At 39.9% G+C, this 23603-nt stretch overlaps 1 protein-coding gene across 50 annotated transcripts in view; it reads left to right on the top strand.

Moving 5' to 3' along the window:
* MAP4K4 (mitogen-activated protein kinase kinase kinase kinase 4) overlaps nucleotides 1-23603 on the top strand; it is a 188650-nt gene that overhangs the window by 77808 nt on the left and 87239 nt on the right. For all 50 annotated transcript variants that reach the window (XM_087863250.1, XM_087863249.1, XM_087863254.1 and 47 more), the window contains exon 3: nucleotides 4426-4482. In XM_087863250.1, coding sequence (XP_087719376.1) covers nucleotides 4426-4482 — 57 coding nt within the window. The remainder of the gene's footprint in view (nucleotides 1-4425; nucleotides 4483-23603) is intronic.

Genomic DNA, 23603 nt, shown 5'->3' with positions numbered 1-23603 from the left:
TAATGTTCACATGGTGCCTCATATATAAAGCCAGGAGCCTTAGGGCGCCTGGGTGGCTCAGTCGTTAAGCATCTGCTTTTGGCTCAGGGTGTGATCCCAGTGTTCTGGGATCGAGCCCCACATCAGGCTCCTCCGCTATGAGCCTGCTTCTTCCTCTCCCACTCCCCCTGCTTGTGTTCCCTTTCTCGCTGGCTGTCTCTCTCTGTCAAATAAATAAATAAATAAAATCTTTAAAAAAAAAAAAAAAGCCAAGGGCCTTTAGTCTCTTCCTTCTGGCATTTTATAACACTGAATAGGACACCATGTCCAAGAAATGAAGCAATAGGCCAAGAGAGTCAAGTTCATAAATGGATGTTAGGTATGTATATTTAATGCTGACCAAATCATATACCGGGTGTTCTAAAAGTGGATGATACAATGGAAAGAAAGGGCCTATTAAAGTGAAGTTCCAAACCCCTCCATGTGCAGGCTAGGCATTTCAGTGACACAGCATGCTGGATCCAGACTCAGATGAAGGAAAGTGGTCAAATTGGTCATCTGTAGGGAGCAGACTGCATGAAGCAGCCTTTAAGAGATGGCATAGAGGTCAGAGTGAAATGATACATTAGATGTGTAGCCTCAGACTCCAGTGAAATAATGCCTTTGCTTGTATCCTCGAGTCCCCAGCACAATGCAGTGGGTTATGATTATGTGTATTTTCTCTTCATGTACTACTGAGGGCCATTTGTTATAGCTCTAAAGTGTTGCCAAAGGAGCACAGGTAGGGCCTCCCTGATGGGTGGGGGCACCTGGCTTTTGTAGACTTAAGCATGTAACCCACCCCGAGAGGAACCTTTAATATATTCTCTCTGGGGTAGTGTTGAGTTAAATCACTGACAGATTTTTATCTTTTCAGACAACTCTTCATATGACCTCCTTCACACACAATTACTTGCATATAGATGTTTTGTATGTTTCAGTCCCAGCTGTAGTTTTTCTCCTTGGCTGTTGCTCGCCATTTGGTTCTTTTTTGCAAAGATGACCCATTTGAGTAGATCGATTATTATTTCTGTTTCAAATTTAGAGGTTTTGTTTTTGTTTCTTCTTTAAAAATAATTAGGGAAGTACATTACTTTAGTACCCCACTGCCTTTCTCCATATTGGCCATGTCTTTTGAAAATGAGAAATGGGCCTAAATTGACTAGGGTTAGGGTAGTTTCAAGGGGAATTAAGGAGAAGGGGTTAGCATAGGCCTCTGGTGGGAGTGGAGAGAGGAAGACTCTATCTTAGAGCCCACTATATGCCAGATATGATGGCCAGAACTTTATGTACTTTATTTCTAGCCTACCTATTCTAAAAAGGACTTTGGGATCCTACAGTGATCCTAGGAAACTTTCCTAAGGAAATATATAGTAATGAGGTGGTAACAGAGAAATGAAAGCCTAATACACCCAGAATCCCAAATTTCGTTTCTTTCCATTCGTTGTCTTGTTTCTCAGAAAGGAGGGAGACAGAATTCTTAGTTTCCCAATTTAAATTTAAATTTAAAAGGGACCTAATTTTGGAAGACCTGGTATGCATTAATGAAGACTAATGCCTTTGCATGGTCCACCCTCTGACACAAAAATAATTGATTAGTTGTTAGGTCCTGATTCTCTAATCCCTTAGTAAGGGATACTCACATTCTGTGTAAAGCGAATTCACAACTCTAAGCTTTTATGCCACTGTCAAATTGCTAAGTCTTGGGAATACTCCTGTGGTCTTGAGTTTAGGCATAGAGGGAAATACTGCTGTATTACATAAACATCTGGGAGGTTTTTTCCATAGACCCATGGATTTTTTTCATCTATAAGGATCTTAAGTTACCATATCAGATACTCAGAAGACTTTCCCCTCCCCCACACCTCACCTAACACATTCCCAACTCAATGCTATTTATTTCTTTAAAAAGAACAAAAGTTAGGAGCAACTCTTATGACATTTTCTCTCATCATTTGATTCTGTCAGCAAGCAGTTTGCTTTAGTAATTTGGAAGTAACCCAGAAAGAGTAATCAGGTATGTGTTTCCAGTTTTGAGGGCTGCCTGGGTGCTAAGGAGATAGATGATCTTTGTGTCCCTTATATAGAAAGCACTGGAATTTTACTTAATACTCTGTTCTCTTAAGTTCTCCTCTTTGCTCTTGGATTTAAGGAAATCATAATTAATTTGGCTTCATGGTTGTGTTAACCAGTTATAGTCATGGGAATTGTTTTGATACTATGCTAATAAATTAATTTTCTATCTTACAATTGAGGGAAACAAGGTCCAGTTGTATTTTATTACCATATTTATTATGTTATTTACCATTATTTTATTTCCTGCACTGTTCTTTGCATCATAGTTATTCTTTATGATAAACCCGTGAATTGGACACCACTATTCCCCTCTTGTACAGACAGGAGGCTAAGGCAGTGTTGTTTGTTACCAAGTGGAGGACATGAAGTGTGGATGCAGTCTTGATGGTGGAGTCCATGCTTCTGGGTCACTGTCCTGTAGCTTTAGGATCCTGCCAATGCCCGTGACATGAAGGACCACTCAGTTTCCTGTGTATCAGTGCTTAGTACAGAGCTGGGGGTTAAAAAGCTTAAAAAGGCTGAGGTTACAGATCCAGAACACCCATAGGCAAATATTTTAAATGAGTGATTCAAGAATGAACATCATCAAAAGATACTGAATCTTAGACAGGTAGTAAAAATGGCAGTAGAATCAGAACTATGGGAGCCCATATACTGTTCATAAATTACTACTTTTCTGACACACGGTTGTATTCCACTCTGGCATCTCTGAGGTGGAGCTTCTGTAGATGTCGAATGGCTTCTTAGATCATTTTGTGTTCTGTATGGTAACATATATCCAGGGCAGCATTTCTTTCAGGATGTGGGTTACTCAGCTGTGAATTCAGGAAGAGTGCCAGACTGTTCAGCGGGGCCATGTGACCAAGTTGGGGAAGGTGTGATGTTGGAGTACTGAAGCCACAGTTGAGGGGACAGTTCAGACCTGCTGAGGCTGGCCATGCTGGAAAAGCATGCTGTGGAATGGTAGCTGGGAAATAGCTGACAGGGCAGGAGGCAGTTCCTTGGGCCATGGATGGACCAGTGTGGGACAAGCCTGCTTGCCTCAGAAGCAGAACTTGAGACTGTCTAAACTGCAGGTCTATGTGTTGTGGGAGGTGGTGCCCCCACTTACATGGCAGCACTTTTGAAGACCAGGAAGGTAGTTCACTTTGGAGGGAGGTAGTGGTATCTGTGGGTTGGCGAGAGTTGGGATGAGGTTCTTGGCCTATGGATTTTATTTGTGCTGGTTATCTGTATGTTACGTTGCTGTGTAGTTCCTGCTTGTGAACTGCTGGGCCATTGCAGGACTCCATGCCACTGTGACCTCATATAGTTGAGATGTAATTGTAATACAGTGTCATGTTCATGGAGTTGTTTTGTCCTAGATGTAACTTGAGTTCCCGGGTAAGCTTTCCAGACTAAATGGAGAGCTTTCCTCAGGTTTCAAGTTCTAAAGTTCATAGCTGTTCATCATGAGACCACAAGAGAGGCAGGCTCTTGGGAGATATGGGGACATTCTTTCTGCTTTACAATTGTTGAAGAAGGACCAATGTCCACAAAGTCCTGAAGTAGATGCAGCTCAGGAGATCTGGGTTGCTCTATGTTACTCGCCTGGGAAATGGCCAGCAGAGCCCTGCAAGGAGTGGATGGAGAGACACAGGGCTGATGGGAATTAAATCTAGTCCTGTTCATCTGACTGAGAGATTGACCTCACGTTCGTTTGAGAAGCCCAGGGATAGAAATAATGAGTTTTAGGTCTGAGGTCAGGAGTTACACTATCACTGTAAAAAGGCTCTCTCTCTTTCTGCGTCATCCCTATCTCTCTGTACACTCACTTACTCTGGGTAATTATTCTCCAACTTCCCTACCTTGGGACTGCAGGAAAGCTTCAAAGAAGACTCTCAGTATAACTTTCATAAAATCAAGTAATGGGTCTTCAGAGTACACCAGGGAAAAATGACTGCTATCCATTTCTGAAAATTATCAAGAAGCTTTTTTGGGTCATTTCATTCATGCAGAATGTTAAAAAAGAAAATGCGGTCAACCTGATGTATAGAAGAAAATATTATTTAAGTTGCTTAGGTTGAGAGGTAATGATATGTAAATTGAACCTGAGAAAGAAAAGAATTGATACTTTATCAAAACTCATTGGCTCTACTACTTGTTTTGTTTATTAAGTGTGGTTCATTGGTATTACAACCCATATTATTCTACTGGAGAGCACGGGATTAATTTCATCATCAGTTTTGGGAAGAAGTACAAAAGAGATGATTTATTGAAACTTCAACCATTCTGTTCTAATGATCATGCAAAACAGTGGTGCCAATTATCTTTCTTTTCTCTGTTTTTCAGGGTCGACATGTTAAAACAGGTCAGCTGGCGGCCATCAAAGTTATGGATGTCACTGAGGTAAGGTTGGGTCACAAATAATTTTAAAGAAATCATTATATAAAAGACAAGATCCTCCTGTCCCTCTAACCCCCAATGTAATAGTATTGTTCTGTTCGTAGAATCAATCTTGAACAAATTGCCCTCCTGTGACATGGCGGGTTCATAAGGTCCAGCAGACTAGTTGGCTTAAATTGTTGCAGATGGTCCCCAAGTAACTAGGAATCAGTAGCATTTTCTTTTTAAAAAAAAAAAAAAAAAAAAAAAAAATCTGAGTGATGTCATCCTTGGCAACTTAATGGACCATAATTGGAAACATCTTCTCTAATGGAAAAGAAAAGATTTGAGAAGGGAACGTGGAGGTCACATGAATAGGGAGATTGAGGGGGTGTGGGGTGGGGAAAAGCTTCTCTAGGGTATTAGGCCACATTTGGGCCATTTCTTTTATTTTTAACATGGGGAAAGAAAACAGATCGAGCCAAGTTCCCAGAGGTTTGAAAACAGAAACATCTGCTAGAATGCTGAGCAGATTGTTGGCAAAATTTAGTAGCAAAAAATAGTTCTTGAAATGGTCACATGAGGATTTACTCTGTAGCTTTAGATGGGAAAGAGGAGAGATTAACTCACACAAAAGTAAGTGTATATGTTCCTGGGCATGTACATACATGCAGAAGTCCATACTTAACTTTTTAAAGATAACCATAGGTTGTAGTGAACCAAATGCATTGTACTTTAAATTATTTTTGTCTGAAATCTTACCTTTCATTCTCATGGTTGCTTCTAACTTGCCTACTTACGAATAAGATTTACCATCGTATATCACAGATTCTAGAGAGTTAGCTAGCAGCCATGGGGATCTGGGGTATTTTTTTAAAATTTACTTTTCTTTTTCTTAGAGAGAGCACACAAACGTGCTTGCGGGGGCAGGGGAGGGACAGAGGGAGAGGGTGAGACTATGAAGCAAGGGCTCGATCTCACGACCCCGAGATCATGACCTGAGCCAAAATCAATAGTTGGGCACCTAACCGACTGATCCACCCAGGCACCCTATTTGGGATATCTTTAAATCAAGCCATAGTCTTCCCCAAATCTGGGGTTGGTCTAGGGAAATATGGCTAAACTGATCTCAGGTGTGCAGTTGAGCATTCTAGAGAGGTTTCCTCCTTGGTCCTATTCTCCCTTGGTCTCTAAGAACACGCTCATCTCCAGTGTGTATGTATATTAGTAAGAATTAGAAAACATGGTTACCTGTGGGCTATGGGACAACTGATAGAAATTTATACAAATATTTGAATATGGGCTGCTCTCTTTTTTTCTGCCAAAGAGAATACTGGGCACTATAATGAAAAGGGACCCATTGCTTGGTTGAAAGATTCTTGTAACCTACTGTGATAATGGACTATTCTGTTGCCTTATAGTGACCCTATCTTGGTGTACAACTCGGGGAAATTGGATGCTTTCCAGTTAAATATTATTTTTAAGATTATTTTAAAGAGTGGTGAAGAAACAAAAATTCTAACTTAACTGTGATTTAAATACAATAGTCAAGTTATTTCTGAAGTGCCCTCTGTGAATGGAATGATGGATGTCACCTTCCTCTCAAGCCTCCATTCCTGCCACTGTGCATGGTGTTGGTGCCGCAGTGGGAAATGGTGTAGCTAGAGCCTGTGTTCTTTGGCATTTATTAACACACTTCCTGACTTGTTTATTAGCCGACTGGGTGCCATTTTGAATGTAAGCTTTGGAATTTTATGAAGCACTTGGAAGTTCTGAGAGTTGCATTTCCTTTTTTTTTTTCTTTCCATCTTATTGATTGGTTGAGAGAAAGAGGGCAAGTGCAAGCGGCATGTGTGAGTGGGGGGGGGGAAGCAGAGGTTGAGAGAATCTCAGACTCCCCACTGAGCGTGGAGCCCCTGCAGAACTCCATCCCATGACCTGAGCCCAGATCAAGAGTCAGTCGCTTAACCAACTGAGCCACCCAGGCGCCCTGGGAGTTGCATTTCTTTTCTCGCTTCAGCCTGTGCTGCCCTGGCTGACAGAGCTTTTGTCACCAACCAGGCTGTGCTCCCTTCCACATCTGAAATGGGATCTGAATGAGGTGTGTCTTCTCCAGAGCATCCCTCTTCCCTTAAGCCCAGCTCTGATGATAACTGTGCAGTATATGATCACTGCTTTTAAAAAAAGTGTATAGTATTGGAAAATATTTTCAAAATTAAATCTTTATACTGCCACGTTACAGTAACCACTGTTGGTGCTTTGGTTTATTTACTTTTAATCATCTTTCTATGAGCATAGCTATGAAATACATACTATGTGTGTGATAGATGTTTTTGTACTCTACTTTTGTTGAGTTGTATACAAAAAGTATTTCCTTGCCTGCAAAATCAGGCAATGTTGGACAAATGCATTTTCAGGACTCCTTTAAAAATAATTATGCAAAACCCATGTGTTCAGGTAAAATGAAAACCAGATGGTCAGTCTTCAGAACAAATACAAACCCAATCAGCCATTTACCATATTGACCTCTCAGTAATGTTTCTTGTGTGCTGTTTTCATACAGTGACCTCTATGCAGAGTGACCTCTGTGCTATAGCTTGGGGCACAGTCGGGGCTCAGAGCAAGTATTGATTATGGGTAGAAGATAGCGTGCAGCTGGCACCCTGGAAAACATGCCCTTGCTGCCCCTCACATCAAGGGCCTCCCAGCTCTTGTCAAGTTTTAGGCATTGGCCTAGAGGGGGATCTGGGAGCAGAAGGGAGCAGGCTGGCATGGGGGAAATTTGCAGCTGATGTTTCTGGTTTCAGCTCCAGCAGAAGGAGCTGTTGGGGGTGGTCCTATTGATGAGAGGAGGATTCTCTATGGTTCCTGAATTCAACTCAGTTTCTTCTCAGGAGCAAAAAGTGTGAATGCTTATTCTTCAGAAAAATCACAGATGTGTCCTGCCTCTTGAGCCTCTTTCTTAGGTGAAACTGAGAAGCGTTTACCAGCCTACTAGTTACTCCTTAGGCTCAGAAGGCCAGAAAAGTAGCAGACGTGGGGAGCTCAGTGGCGTGGCTGCTCTACTCCCGAGCTGTCAGCTGTTGGCATCCCTGAATGAATGTGCTCTAGGCTGGCTGCGCTGAGTCCTCATCACCTCTGTTCTTGATTTTGTGATCCTGGAAAACGGAGCCAACTGAAAATTCATAATTCACCCTGGGTGAAGTAAAGGTACTATGCAGGGAAGTGAGGAGCCTAGATGGAAGGCGTTTATGTGCAAGAGATGTAGAGATCTCTTTGTATTTCTTCTCAGACTTTCACAGTTTTAAGAATTGACTGTCTTTAGGATTTTGAAGAGCTCTTTTTAAAGAAAGCTTGTCATTTATCAGATTGTTGTGGAAAGGGTTTAAGGAGCAGGTTAAGGATATGTTCAAACTGGAGAACACCAGGACATGAGATCTATAATGTGTTGTTTTCTGTTTCTGGAATAATTATAGATTCAGAGAACTTGCAGAAAATTATAGGGGGGGGGTTCTCCTGTACCCTGCACCCAGTTTTCTGCAGTGGTAGCATCTTCATAATGGAGGCCCTTGCCCAAAATCAGGCAGGGCAAACAGTTGCTCGTACAAGTTAAGGATTTGACCCGTACTCGATGTTCGATTATAACAAACAAGCCTGCACCATTACACAGCGTCTGCCAGCATGGCTTTGGACCAGTGCAGGCCGCCGGCACTTGGCCCCGATACAGTCCACGGAGCTTGTTCAGATTTCCCCAGCTGGACAGGCACTCATGTGTGTATGTATGTTTTTGATGTGTTTTCAGGGAAACTTGATTGAAGTGGTTGTTTGGATTCTTGATAAACCCCTTCCTTTCAATCCTTGCATCTTAACATGAGGGACTGATAGTTTGTTTCTTACAATTTTGGGATATCCCATTACTTTTGAGTTAATGCCCTGGAAGGTAAGAAGATAAATTAGCTAGATGAGTAATTCTCAACTTGGGTCCATAAACTCTCAGAGTAAGATTTATCTCCAGGAATTTTATGTTTTTATTTTAATAATTTCCCCCGAACCTTTTACTATGAAAATGTGCATAATTACAGAACTGTTGAAGGAATGAACATGCTCTGTCCTTTGGTTAGATTCAACAGTTGTTAGCATTTTGTGTATGTGTTACATGTGTATTGTCATGGCACCACCATTAGTGTCCTTCTCTTAAAATACGGTATTCCACGTAATCATAACACCAACTAAAAGAATTAATTCTGACAGAGTTTTGCCTGATGTTCAGTCTGTATTCAGATATCCTCAAATGTGCCAAGGTTTGTGCATTACATTTGGTTATCTTTTGACCCAGTTTTTGTCTAGATCAGTTCCTCTGTGTCCTCCTGGCCCCTCCCTTTCTTTCTTTCTTTCTTTCTTTCTTTCTTTCTTTCTTTCTTTCTTTCTTTCTTCTCTTCTCTTCTCTTCTCTTCTCTTCTCTTCTCTTCTCTTCTCTTCTCTTCATTTTTAAGAAATTGACTTTTGGAAGAATCCAGCCAGTTGTTTTATAGAATATCCCACATTCTGATTTGCCTGTTTCCTTGTGTTGTGCTTTAACTGGTCCCTCCCTCCTATGTTTCCTGGAAACTGGAAATTAGGTTGGGAGGCTTGATTAGATCGTGTGTGTGTGTGTGTGTGTGTGTGTGTGTGTGTGTTGACAAGAAGCCTCATTTGTGGTATTAGATCCTTCCTGTTGCATCACATCAGGAGGCACAGCCCTTCTAGTTGTCTCACTATTAGTGAACCCATGTTCAACCTTTCGTTAAGAGGGAGCTGCCAGAGCTCTCCTCTCAGGATGCGCTGTTAGCTTCACACTTTGTAAATAATCTCCAGGGCGATACTTTGGCACTGTGTGAATATTCCGTTCACCAACAACTTTTTAACTGTTTTGGTATTCATTTGGTGATCCTTCCCTGATTTAGTTATTCTGGTTAAATGATGACTTTTAGAGTCTGTCCTCTATATTAGCATTGGTCTATAAAGAAGAGTTTCCTTACCTACTTCCACCCTTCTTTGTCTTCTCTCTTTTTTCTGGATGTTGCTATAGACATGGGCATTTCTATGTATTCAGTGTGTTTCCATCAATTAAAGCTGTTACTACTTATTTAATCAAATTGTGCCTCATCTGGCCATGGGAGCTAATCCATGCCGTTTGACAGGACTCCTTTGGTTTTAGGTACTTCTGTGTTTTCTGGCACAAGTATTTGTGCTCAGTGGCCGGAATTTGGAATCTCTTCCTCTCAGGAGCCTTGGTTCCTTTTAGTGGGAAATATAGATAGAAACCAATATCTGAAAACTTCTCTGAAGTTTTTGGTCCTTAGTATATACCTCTTAAGGATTTATAATCAGAATGCTATGCTCAGAAGTTACTTGAAATAATTCCTTTCTCTACGTGGTTCTTAAATTTGTTATGCAGCTCGGTTCAGTTTCTGTTGAGTCATTTATAGGGCTTACTTTTTCTCCAGATTAAATTTAATTTTCAAATGTGTAAACCATTTACATTGTTCAGAGTCAAAACTATATAAAAAGATACGCATTTTGATAAACAGTTTTTAAAAAGCTTAGTCTAGATCGTCTGGATAGGCAGGAAGCACAGAAGGGGCCCAGTGCTAAGCAGTGTAGATCACATCTGGTAGAACAGTGTTTGAGCACCATCTGAGCTGGGTCCATGGAAGAGGAGGGGGACAAATTTCTTGCTCTTAAGGAGTTCATGCGCTGACAATAGGGAGCAAAACAAACTTACTCTAGTGACAAAGCAAGGCCCTGTCAGGCTTCACAATTTTCTCTCTTTTCAGCTGGAGGGGAGCACAGTGTAATGAATGTGCTGTTCTTGTCTAGACTGAAAATAAGAACAAAAGGAAGGGAGGGAGAGATCTCTGTGGACTGTGTGACCTATTGTTCCATCCTGTTGTTCCTTAGAGTCCAGTTAAATGCTGCAGGCCTTACAGCTTGGTACTGGCTTCTTCCATTTCAGGCAACTGCTGGCACTTTCTCCCTGCCCTTCCATGTCTCTGGCCCACTCACCGTAGCATCAGTGAGGGTTGTCTGGAGAAGCTGGCTATGTATCCGTGAGACCATGTGCAGCTGTCAGTTTGGACAGCAGTTGCGCATCCTCCTCCGCCTCCCCCCACCCCTGCCCCAAATAGTCTTTCTTTCCTTGTCTTCTCTTTTTTACCTTTCTTAACAAACTATCTGCTCTCTCTTTGCTACTGAGAGAGAAACTGATGTGTCAAGTTTGTGGGATGCCAAATTTCCCTATCTGGTATTTTCTTACTTTTGATAACGTCTAACTGGTAATTTCAATGATCTTGATCTTAGATTGCAATTCCTAATTAGGATTGTTTTCCTTAGTCAGCTTTTCTATAGATAAAGATCACAAGTTGTACAAGTTGTACCTCTTTTATTATTATTATTATTATTATTATTATTTTAATATTGGTACAAGTCCTTGAAGAAAAGCCCTTAAAGAAATGGATTAAATTTTGATTTATTTTAATTAAAAAGTATGACAGTGATTTTGAGAACTAGTAATTCCACTGTATCCTGAAAAAATATAGCAGTATTTCTCAGCCTTATTTTCATTATCACCTTCCTAAGAAGCCTTTGAAGATATTTTTTCCTAATCACTCCTTATGAAATTTTAAAATGTGTGTTTATCTCTTCATGTACTGTATATATATCTTTATGCTCTGTACATAAAAGTGATGTTTTTTTCCTCTACCTCTAAAACCCATTTTTCATCCCTGTTGGGGAGGGGGATGATATCACTCCAATTGAGAATACCTGGTATAGAATAAGATAAATATACGACCTTATACAAATGAGCCAGAGTAAGGATTATGCTATTTCTAATATTTTCTTTCTATAAAAATTTGCTAGATATTAGAATTCATCTAAAGTGATAAAGAAGATCTGGCTGGGAAAGTGTAGAGTGCCTGAAGTGAACTAATATATTTTTTTAAGGACTCGTGCCAGCCATCACATAGGGTATGGTACAGGCACTTGCTTGAATTCACACGGCAGACTTTGAGACAGATAGCATCATCCCCTTTTTTTAGAAAGAAAGAACAAAGGCTGGGACTTGTTTCCAAGCTTTTCTGATTTAAAGCTTGCTCCTCTTTCTTCTGAATCCATCTATCCTTCTTTTCCCAAAGTAATATGAAGGGGTGAAGGTTAAACTTCTCAAGAAATAGGTACCTGTTGGAAGTGTTTTAAAAATAACTATGCTGCTGGTGATATGATAGTGAAATTTTTTAAAGGATTAGGTTTTTCTTTTGTTTTTGGGTGGGGCAGAGATAGAATATATTTCTATTTTGGATTAATGGAATATATTTCTGTTTTGGATTAATTCATTTTAACTTAAGAATGTAACTGGATTTTACATAATATCAAAATTCTTCTTATCTATTTAATAAGTAAATAAGCAAAGGAAGATTAAGACTAGGTCAGCTATATACCTCATTTAATGTTTTTCATATGGAAAAGCCTTCGTTTTATTTATGGATGACAACAGTTGATATTCAGAAAGTCAATCTGCCCAAAATTTCATAGCTTGTTGCCAAAATAGCATCCCAATCTTCCTTTCATTGCACCATGATATCTCCTAGTTCACCTTAGGAGCGTAGTATAGTGGTGTTCCATAGTTGGGTTCTAACACAGTAGCAAGTAACAAGTCGCAGTGCCTTGTAAGTTGTAGGTACTCAGATCTTTGATGAATTGTATAGGATGGTGTATTTTTGCTGGATACTTGGAGAAGCTTATAATAGGTATGCAGTATTGTTTTCATTGTCCAAGAAAATTGTAGTACTATATTGTTACCATTGAGGAGTGAGGATATGATCCTGTGTTACAGCATTCTCAATCTTTGTAATAAAAAATACTAAAAATAATCATAGATGTTATACATTAATCATGAAAAATAGTAGGATCAGCTCTTCACACTTAAATTTCATCTCTCTAAGAAAAGAAAATAAAAGAGTCCTTTAAAATTATTAGTGGTTAGAAAGAGACAGTACATTTTTGGTTTTGTTTTTAGAATTGTCACTGAACTAATAAAGATGATTTATCTTTTTTCTCCTCCTTCCTATGAATGTGAATTTGAGGCCTATAAATATTTTTCAAGGTGAATTTATAGTTTATGAACCTCTGGAAAGTCAGCCTCTTTATTTAATAGGCCTGTCCTGGCTTTTACCCCAAGACAGTAGTAACACCCTTTGTTAGACTAGGACTTAGAATTATGTTTAATGAAGCTTCAGTTTCCTCATCTGTAAGATGGAATAATAATTCTTACTTCATAGGCTTTTGTGAGAATTAAAATTATATAATAGATGTTAAGTGTCTAGCATATTAATTTTTTACACAGTAAATGACGGTTTCTTTGTTTCCTTCTCGTTAAAGATACTAAGGTAAAATTACTTATCACTTCTGCTGAAGGCGTTTGTTACTCCTCGGCTTTTGTTACTTTTGTTGCTCTCCTTCTTAGATACTCATGACCTTTCCCAGGTGGCCTCCTCCTTCCTTCCTTTTTGTGTCTTTCATCTCTGAAGGCTTCTGCTTCAGGTGGCTTCTTTGTCCCCTCTGGTTATAGGCATCACTGTCTGGTCCTTGGCAACTACTTTTGTCAGGTCCTACGAGCAATTTTCTAGTGCTGTTCTAATGACCACCAGTTTCTGCACATCCATTTCATGCTTCCGTTATTCTGTACTACATTAGAAACTCTTTGTAGGGAGCTCTTAGGGTTCTCATAGCCCCTCCAGCCTTATGACAGAGCCCTTCACATGGATGATGCTTAGCTTACTTTGCTGTTTCTGAAGAATGTCCTGGCAATCTAAAGGAGAATTTCCAAAAATGTTTTGGTCATTGACATAAAATATATGTAGATTCCCTTTAATAAATTAGAGGCAGCTCTTATCTTAATGGTATGTCCTAGTATACTTTTACTGTATTACTGTACTCCATAATCATATGTTTTCTTTTTTTTTTTTATTTTATAATCATATGTTTTCTTGGTTGCTTTGTGGGATAGTTTCAAATAGTAAAAAGAAATAGAGAAAATTATCATTCATTCTTACCAAAAATATGGCAAAGTACTAATCGCTTTGGTTAGATGCAGTTTTGGTTTATTTGGGACCGGGAATGGCAGATGTCACCCACGGTTTGCAGGGGTGGTTTTTTAATGCTATTCATGACGTTGCATTAATTCATTCCATTACTGAACACCTAGTCTTTTTAATACCTACTATTTTCAGATCTGGGCTGAAATAGAAAATTAATTATGCTGTAGAAGGAGCTATTCTTGATCTCTTGGTAAAACAAAACTTGCTGTGAACGGATGCTCTTTGTAATTGTTAATGAGCACTCTCCAGGCAGCTTCTGTAATATCTTAGTTTAATTCCATCGCTTCATGAATCAAAGGCATTTTTCTAAGTAAATAGTTGAATAAAAAAGTCACCCAGCAAATGCTGCATAACCTAAATTGCTAGTTTTAAAATATGGGCCCTGTTCTTTTAAACATCTTGTCTTCTTTCCCCATCGGCTTTTTTTTTTTTTAATTTTTGGGCTATAAGTGCAAAATTTTGTTTTTCATCTTGATACCTCCCTTCCTGTTTGCATTCCCAGCAAATTTATTGAAAAAGATGTGTATTAGAGGTTCTCAAGACCATTCAGTTTCGATGATTCACTAGGAGTACACAGGATTCAACATGTAGTTTTATTCTCAGCTGTGATTTATAGTACAATGGAAGGACACAGAGCAAAATTAGCAAAGGAAAAGGCACATGGGATGAAGTCCAAAGGAAACCAGGCACAACCTTCCGGGAGTCCTATCCCATTAGAGTCATATAAGACATGCTTAATTCTTCCAGCAATAAGTTGTCAAAATACATGTGAAATGTTGTTGTCTGCCAGGGCAGCTCATTAGAGACTCGGTACCCAGATTTTTTATTTGGAGCTGGTCACGTAAACACATCTGCCTGACATGTACCAAAAATTTCAGACTCCCAGCAGGAAAGCAGGTGTTCAACAATAAACCACATTGTTCAAACCACCTAGGAACAGTGAGCCACTCTTATCAGTTCTGGAAGTGGTGGAAACCTTCCTGAAATCCAAGAGCCACCTTTGCAAGCAGGACTTTCTAGGGATAGTGTTCTCAGGTCTTGGGACCAGACTCTCTGAACTCTACATTTGTTTATCACTTGCCTGTTCAGCTTCTCTAACTGGGTGTTTAATAGCCCAAACTCGACGTATGTCATGTGAGTTCCTAGTCTTTCCCCCATAAACCTTTCCACCTGTAGCCTTTTCCTTTCTCAGTTGGTGGCATCCCCAACCTTCTATTTGCTCAGGCCAAAAAAGCCTTGGAGTCCTTGGTGACTACTCTTCCTATCATATAACACTCATCTCATTTGTTGGGAGATCCTGTTAGTGTTCCCTTCCTTCGAACAATATCCAGTTTGTGTCAAAATAATCTTGGCCATTGATGGACAGTGGGAGGCAGTAAGCCATAAATTAATAACTATGGAATGTGGATTATAGGTATAGGAAAGTCTGTTATACTGTTGTCTCTACTTTTGTATATTTGAAACTCATAACAAATTCTAACAGTCTGTAAGTCTGTAAGAAACTATCACACAGGCAGATCTGACCCTTCTCACTATTGCTCTACTACTACACCACCCTATCCACCCCTCTTTTCTCAGCATAGCAGCCTAGTGATCCTTTGGAAACAAAATCTGATTGGAATCTTTCATTGATTCCTTCCTGAGGTCAGAGTAAAAGCCAGGCTGTTTCAGTGGCCGACGGTGCTCTACCAGATTGGCTTCCTGCCCTGTTTTGTCTCAAACCTCCTCTCCTACTCCCCTCTGGCCCTCCTCCAACTACACAGGTCCGCTCACTCTTCCTCCACCTGCCAGGGAGCTCCTGCCTGATGACCTGCCTTTTACTGTTGTTCCCTCCCCTAGAATGACCTTTCCTTTATGACTGTATGGCCTACTCCCTCCCCTTCATGCCCAGTGGCACCTTGCGAGCCCAGTGCCCTTACCTTGTTTCATGTTTTCCAGTTCCGTAGCACAGTGTATAACTAACCTATTTATTCTACTTGGTGTATTATCACCTGCCTCTACCATTGCTCCACCCATCCCTTCTCTCCCTGGAATATAAGCTCCATCATGACAAGGATCTTTGTTTTTTGGGGGTTTTTTTAGTGATGCATCATCTCAAGCACCAGTTCAGTGCCTGGCATATGTAGAAGGCATTTCATGAATGTTTGTTGAATGAATGAATAATGTCAGTGCTAGGACACATGTTAGAAATCTACTAGAGTGCCCCTTCTTTCTTTTTCTATATGAAAACCCAGAGCCTAAAGAAGTTATATATAGTTGGTTAATTAATGGTTGTGTGTGTGTGTGTGTGAACCCATGTGCTTTTTGTTTATGAAACTATTTGAAAATTAACTTTTAATCTTGTAATCATATATGCTGAGATACCCTTTGAGATGTGGTAAAATGGCAAAGCAGTACAGTTGGAAAGGAGATTTCAAATATCCTGTGCCCATTCCATTTGAAACACTTTACCTTTTAAAATGATAACCTTTTTTTAGAAGGACCTCCTCAACGCCCCCAGCCATGTTTTTCTAAATTTAATTCCAATAGCTGCTTTCCAGCTGAGATTCTTTTCACAGGCCCTGAATATAAATTCATAGCGTCTTTCTCTGTCAATGTCCAGTGAAAATCCACGGTGAGAACATACAGTGTCTTAAGTTGCTATGACAGCAAAAGAGCTTTTAGAATAGAAGCTGTAATTGTTTAATTGGAGAAACCTCACTGCCTCCCCTCCACTCAGTATCATATCCCAGAGAAGAAAAGTGAGAAATCTCTAGTGACAGAATCCCTATCTTCTAATTATTCTGACTTTTTACTTACCCTATAGAAAAGAGTGTTTGACTTTAGTGGAAATGATCTAAAGCAAGATTAGAGAAACAGCTAGTTGGTTGGCTAAGTTCTTAGCTTCCACATCTGCAGTATTGTGGGTACGGCACTAATCCATCCATGGCCCTGAGGCAGTGTAGGAAGCTAGGCTCTCTCCTCCCCTGGGTAGGAAAGCTGTCCTTTGGCACAAGGGCAGACCCTCTCTCAGGGTCTTAACTCCCCATGACAGCTTGGCTGTGCCACAGATGAGACTCTGTCCCCTAGATTTTTTTTTTTTTTTTTAAAGATTTTATTTGTTTATTTGACAGAGATAGAGACAGCCAGCGAGAGAGGGAACACAAGCAGCGGGAGTGGGGGAGGAAGAAGCAGGCTCACAGCAGAGGAGCCTGATGTGGGGCTCGATCCCATAACGCCGGGATCACGCCCTGAGCCGAAGGCAGACGCTTAACCGCTGTGCCACCCAGGCGCCCCTGTCCCCTAGATTTTAACTCTACATGCTGATGTGGCATGACAAAGCCTAGATTACATTATAACCGTAATCCTGCCCCAAAGCTTGTGTTTGTTTTAATTGTTCACTTTACAGATTCAAATTTGTCCCTTTGAACCTTGGGCATTATATTTATTCAGTATGTGTTAATGGTTTTCAGTGATCTTTAGGATCATTATAATTGTTCAGCTTCTATCCAAAGCCATGGTGAGGTGAAAGAAATTGATCCGCTGGCGTGTCTCCCTCGTACTTCCTGCTGCTAATGGGTCTCCCACTCTGACACAGAGTGCAAGCCGTGAGTAGGTGGGAACCTACCTCGGAACCCGGACTGCTAAGGTGATCTGCGATCCGATGGCTGTCACAGTGTCTGGGGGCTCTGAAGTCCAGCAGGCTTTTCTTCAGGCCTGGGAACCCCATGACAGTTTTTCTTTATCTTGTGTCTTTTATGTCTGGACATTCTCAGATACCTTTTTTCTTTCTCCTTAATATACCTGTGCTGTAACAATGTGTTTTCAGGTTCGAAGAGGTTTGAAAGAAGCCACTTCTCAAGGGTAACTGTGTCTGCTTGCCTTGTCTGTATGTGAAGCATGAATACAGAAAAAGGCATAAATTATAAGTTCAGTGTAGTTCTGAAAAGGGAGCACATCCACTCATGACCCAGCAACTAGATCAAGAAATAGAACATTGCCAGCTCCCTAGGAGTGTCCCTTGTGCCCCCTTTCAGTCCTCCCCTCAAGAATAACCAGTATCCTGACTTGTAACACAAGAGATTATTTTTGCTTGTGTTTTGTACTTGATATAAATGGAACCATACGGTACTGTTATGTCTGGCTTCTTTCACTTAACATTATGTTTGTGAGATCCATTCATGTTGCTGCGTATAGAGATAGTCTATTTATTTTCATTTCTTTTAGTATTCTGTTGTGTCTCACTTGTGTTTCCAAGTGAATACATCTCTCAAGTGGGTGTAGAGCTGGCTATGCAGCCTAACACCATCTTGCGCATAGTAGGTGCTGAATTGACTTGTTGCAGAAATAGAAGGAAATTTACCCTGTGTAGGAACTTCTCCTTTAATAGATAAGAGATGCTGAGGTTCATGTTACAGGGACAACTTCACTTCTTTATTTCTCATGTTTGGGCATGATGAAATATTTAACCTCTTTACTGATTTAATACTATTTGTGTTAACTGCAAGAGCCATGAGAAAGAGTGGGTAATGTTGCTAACTTTTGATGACTGGAAATAAAGTATTATTTAGGAACTTCTTTGAGAACTCCTGTCTTCACTGGAGACAGAACTTTTTCCACTGTCACAAGTCTTCAGCAAAGTTTTTTTATACCGCGCCCCTGGGGATTCTTGTTTGGCTTGGGTCTTAGCAGTGAGTGATGTCACACTGTTGCCAAATTTTCATCCTGTTTGTGAGGCTGGTTGGCTTTTCTGCTGACCTTGCTGCACTTGGAGCATGTCCTCCCCACCTCCCTTAAGGTGGTGGAGGTTTGGGGTGAAATAAAGATAGGGAGATGAAACCAAACATAAAATTCCAAGCTAGCCTGTGTTCTTGCCCCACCCTACCCTGCCCAGCTCCCTCCCTACGTTGGTCCCTCACAGATCTTCAGGTGAGAAATCTCTCAGGGTCTAGTTCTCATTTCTAAAGGACAAGAATGTTTAAAACAACAAAGTCTTTGGTATGACATTCTGTCATAACTAAGAGTGCAGCAGTAACGGTATTAACTGTATAGGATGTAGAAATGTGTCATTATGTGGTATTTCCTGGTGGTGAATCACCTTCCCGTGAGTCCCCTTGGTGATCACCTCTCTTGTGAGTGAGTGAGTGAGTGAGTGAGTGAGTGAGAGGAGGTATTCTTATAAGAATAGAGTGGACAGACACTTTCTTTGTTGCTGTTTCACTTTTAATGCTCCTGGGCTACATCCAGTCTCCTCTTACTGAAGCTGCTGAATTTTTTCCCCCTGAGGCTAGAACTAAAGAAGATTCCCTGGTTATTTGTTCTTCCCTAAGTTGTTTAGAAAAAAGAAGAAAATGACTACATAGATGTTTTTGTTCAAAAGAGGAAAGGAAGGAAAGGCTGTTAAGATAGAAGAGATTAAAATTTGGCCTGCAGGGTGAAGCAGCAGGCTCTCTGGGTCTTTGTGAGAACAGTGGTATGATTGGGCCCAGGTGCTCTGTGTGACTTGGTACAGTGGAGTGATACTGCTAAGATAGTTCAAGCAGCCTTTTCTCATCTTTTCCCTTCACCTGCTTTAAACTAACAGGACACTTCTTTATGATAGTTTGAGTAAGTAGACTAACATCGCGTCCTGCTATATTGACGAAAGTGCTTTGTAATGATACTATGGTTCATAGGGTGTGTGTGTGTGTGTGTGTGTGTGTGTGTGTGTGTGTGTGTGTGTGTAACTGCCATTAGCCTTTAGTCAGTCCAGAGACAAAAGGGACAGGAAGGTGGTAACATTTGTGATCGAAGATGCATCTTCACAGTGAAGTCCAGCAAAGTGAGTTGTTATTTTCAAAAGATAAGCCCCACTGCCTTTCTAGCAACCATCTGTTCTAATTCTTTTCCTCTGTGTGTTTTTATTTTCCCTACTAAGAGGATGGGGAGTAGATGTCCATTTCTCCCGACTTTGCCAGTAGGAGATAATTCAAGATGAGTGCCATATGGTGTGGGTGCAATGTGTGTTAGGGGTTGTGGCCTGGGAGCTCATGGAGAGGGGTTGTTTGCTTCATGCCGACAGATATAAGGACTCTGCATCTTCCTCTTAACCCGTGGAGCTAGTGGCTATGGCCCCACTTCTGGTTTGAATACAGCAAAATTTACAGCTGACGCTGCTGCAGGTAGAGCTGAGGTCATCATGTTAGCTTAGAAGTTCACGGTCTTTGGTGCCTTTTAGTTTTATTGGTAATGCTTATCTTCTCAATGGTAAGAAAATTAAAATTTATCCTCCCCTTCCTCTAAGAAAAGTTTAGCATACTGACAGTGGTATATGTTTATATTTATTAGAAGTTATAATTTTATAATAAATTGTATATACATTATATACATTTGTGGTATACAAATTGTAGCTCAATAAAACAGTAGGAACAAAAAGTTTAAGTGACTTCTGGAGTATTGTTTTTGTTTTTTAGTTTATGAAATGTAGATAATCTAGGGAGTAAATATAGAGAAATAAAAAGGCATAATTCTGTCACCTTGGCTTAATTACTGTTAACGTGTTACTGTATATTTTTCTAGTTTTATATATATTCTAGATATATACATATGTGCCTATATATGTAAAATTATTAAAATGATAAAATAGCCCTTTTCTAACATTGAAAGTAATGTACTTATCTAGAAAATTGAAAGATGGAAAACTTTTTTTCCTTATACTGCCCTTGCCCCCTTCCCTCTGCTGCTGCCTCCCCCCGCAAGATCACTATAGTTGACTTTTTGGTGTGTTCCCAGTCTTTTGTGGATTAAAGCTATTTCTTATTGCTGCTAATCACTCAAGGAACTCCCCGCTGAACATGTGTGTTTATTTATATGGCTACATTTAGTTTAAAAATAAGTTTGTATTTATTCTAAGAAGATTTCTCCTAAACAGTTTAGATCAGCGCTTTACTCTTATGCAGTCTTAAACATAAACTTAACGTTCTGCCTCACAATACATTTCTACCTTTAAGCTTGTTAACAGTGTGTATATACTCTTTGTATTCAAGTAGTGGTTATTTCTTTGGGACAGTACGGCCTCTAGATTGTAAAATACTGCAGAAAAGGCTAGTTTAAGTAACTTCATACTACTGTGCGGCTGGAAGCACTTTTCATTTTTAGTTGTTTTTCTCATTGGCCTACAAGATCTTACAAGGTGGGGACTAATTGCCATTGTACAACATGATTACTTAATCTCAATATGTTTTCCTTGATAGCTCTTCTACAAGTGACAAGGTATTTGTCATTATCTTTATTATTTTAACTTATCTGAATATAAAGAAAACTGGAGTTGGGGAAAGGAAGCAGTATATGACTTAGGGAAGGCCTGATAACTATTTGAAACTAATAATGTACTATTTTAAACTTCTTCGATAGATTCTTTGGCTTTCTACTGATACTTGATTCAAATCTTCCATCAATTGCTTAATTGAGGTAGTTTAGTCTCAGTATTTGTTTACATAATATCTTCAGCATCTGTTGCTTCCTTTGTATGGGAGGAAGAGAGCTGGCTGCCAACCTGTTCTGAGCTGGGCTGTGACCTCATGTCTGTGATCGATGGACACAGCTGTAGGGTTTCCATGTGTGCTTGGCAGCACCAACACCCAAATCATCTGGTCTAAGAATGTAGTTCTCTTCTCCTGCAACTATATGAAAATTATTTGGTGCATAAGGAATAATACCCAGGGTCCTTACCCGGTGTAGAAGTCACAAGTGACTCAGGAAGAGCCCAGAATGTCATTCTCTGTAGACTTGAAGATATCAGTGAATTCAAAGTATCTTTGTCTTATGGAGTATATACCTATAAAACATCTGGTCCAGTGCCAGTGGATATGTGCTACTTTTCTTCATTCTAAGTTTAAGAAATGGCTCTTTTGGTATAATAGGTAGCAAAAACAGCAATGAAGGTTTTGGCCAAACAGAGTAAATTTAGTTTGATTCAAATCTCACAAGGATTTCTGTGTCTGAGACGCATTTCTTAGCAGCTCCCATACATTTTTAGCGAGGCTGTTGAGGCAAGATTACATAGTACCACTGTAGGGGTTTTTCCTTTATGTAGATAGTAAATGTATGCATATTAAATTACTTGTATTTATCTTATATAATATACATTTGTACATACTATAGCTTATATACATAATTAATATAACCAGATAACCTCACTAGCCCTTGCATTGGCACTCGTGGGGGGAAATCTTATTCTCTGGATTGACACTTGTTTGTATAATATCTGAAGAGTTCCAAATACCATGTAAAAACACACACCTCTCCAGAATTATGTATCTCTTAAGATTTTATGATTTTTTTTTTTCTCCCAAGGAATAAAGGATGTCATTGTCTTCAGTTAAAATTAACCACCAAGGGGATCTGAGCTCTGTATAGCAAGCCCCAAATTAACCCCTTATTTACTTTGGACTCTTAAGTCAAGAGACATTTCTTTTTTTTTCCCTGTTGATTTTGAGGTTTTTCTTTTAAAGATTACAAGCCTTAGAGAACCTTAAATTTTAAAGTCAGTTCGTCCCCCACTCTGTGTCTGTGCTTAGTTAGGCAAACAGATCAACCTAATTAATTCTGTAAACAGAGGCTACAGTACTCTTGTATGTCAGTTTTTAGCTCAAGGCTTAGGTATTCAGCAGAAAGCCTAGCTATTGAATATACACCAGTGTGTAAACATCCATGCACAGTGAGTGAGCACTGTTGATAAACTCAGATATGAGGTTGCCAATTTATACTAAGCCTGACAGGAAAAGAGGGAATTTTCTTGATTTCTCTTACAAATTTGTTTTGTTTTTTCGATAACTTAGTTTAGGCGCAGAAAATTTGAAAGTAGTTTTGCTGGTCTGTGATTGTTGTTGCTTCATCCTGTATGCTATATGATTCCTCATGTGTGGATTTCTTTTAAACTGGCTTCCCAGCACCCTTAGCTCTGTAAGATCTGCCCTACATGCACCCAGGAGATCTTTTTTCACCCTCCAGGGCAGCTGGTTGCCCTTTCCTGACTCTGTCACTAGCCTTCAATTTCTGCATTCCTGTCCTGCTCCCTCTCTCTTTCCAGTGCCTGCACAGTGTCTGTTACAAAGTGGGCCCTTCAACATACTGACTGAATGCATTGGTACCAGTGGATGGGCATACATAGGGATGTTCTTGCTAAAAGGCTGTCAAGAAAAGTGACTTAGCAACTTCCTAGCCTTCATTTTTTGGGTCATGGTAAATGGTAAATTTAGCAGTTTATATTGCTGGTTAGGGGTGGATGAGCTGGGCAGGTTCCAGCGTGGTAATATTCTTCTTTGTTCTTAGAGGAGTTTGGGCTGGTGAATGGCCTTTCAGAGTCTTCACTGAAGAAATTTATTTGAACATGTGACTAACTGATGTGCATTTTGATCTCTATAAATCATTGTTTCCTTTCAGAGGAGATGCCATTTGAGGAACTTACTTTGTGTGTTCTGATGGTGATGATTTACTTTCTTTTATGCGGAAATCCAGCCCCCCCTCCCAAGTCTCAGGAGTAGGCATGGGGTAATTGGTGGTCCTTTTTCTTGCCCTCTATGAGAGTTCTAGTTTTAAACAGTTACTGTGACCTGGGAGGCTCCACAGAAACACCATGTGTTTTGCTTCCATGTCATTCAGAACACAGAGAGCCAGTGATCCCAAGAAAGGGAGGACTGCCATTTTCTTTAGGGCGTGGCACAGTTTGACCTTTGCCAGATGAAGAGTGTCTGTAGAGTCCTGAGGCCTTCCTTTCAGATCTATCTTCTGGTGATTGCAACCTGCAGTTTAATTTTTCACTGTGTGTGTGGGTGTGTGTATGGAAGGAGGAAAATGAATTAAGGAACATGATTTCAAGTTAATGAACTATTTTTAGACCAAAATGACTTACTACAATTTTGTGAGATACATGTAGTAGACTGCTCTAAAGTTCTACATAAACTGATTAATAACAAAAAATTTGCTAATCGCTTATCTTTCTGATGATTTAAAAAAGGAAATCTTCCTTTCCTTTGCTTTAAATAAGTG

Source organism: Ursus americanus, chromosome 7, assembly GCF_024610735.1.
Source record: "Ursus americanus isolate L20-20 chromosome 7, mUrsAme1.1.p, whole genome shotgun sequence".
Taxonomy (NCBI): domain Eukaryota; kingdom Metazoa; phylum Chordata; class Mammalia; order Carnivora; family Ursidae; genus Ursus; species Ursus americanus.
The sequence above is the reverse complement of the archived record's forward strand: the minus strand, read 5'-3'. Positions and strand labels throughout refer to the sequence as shown.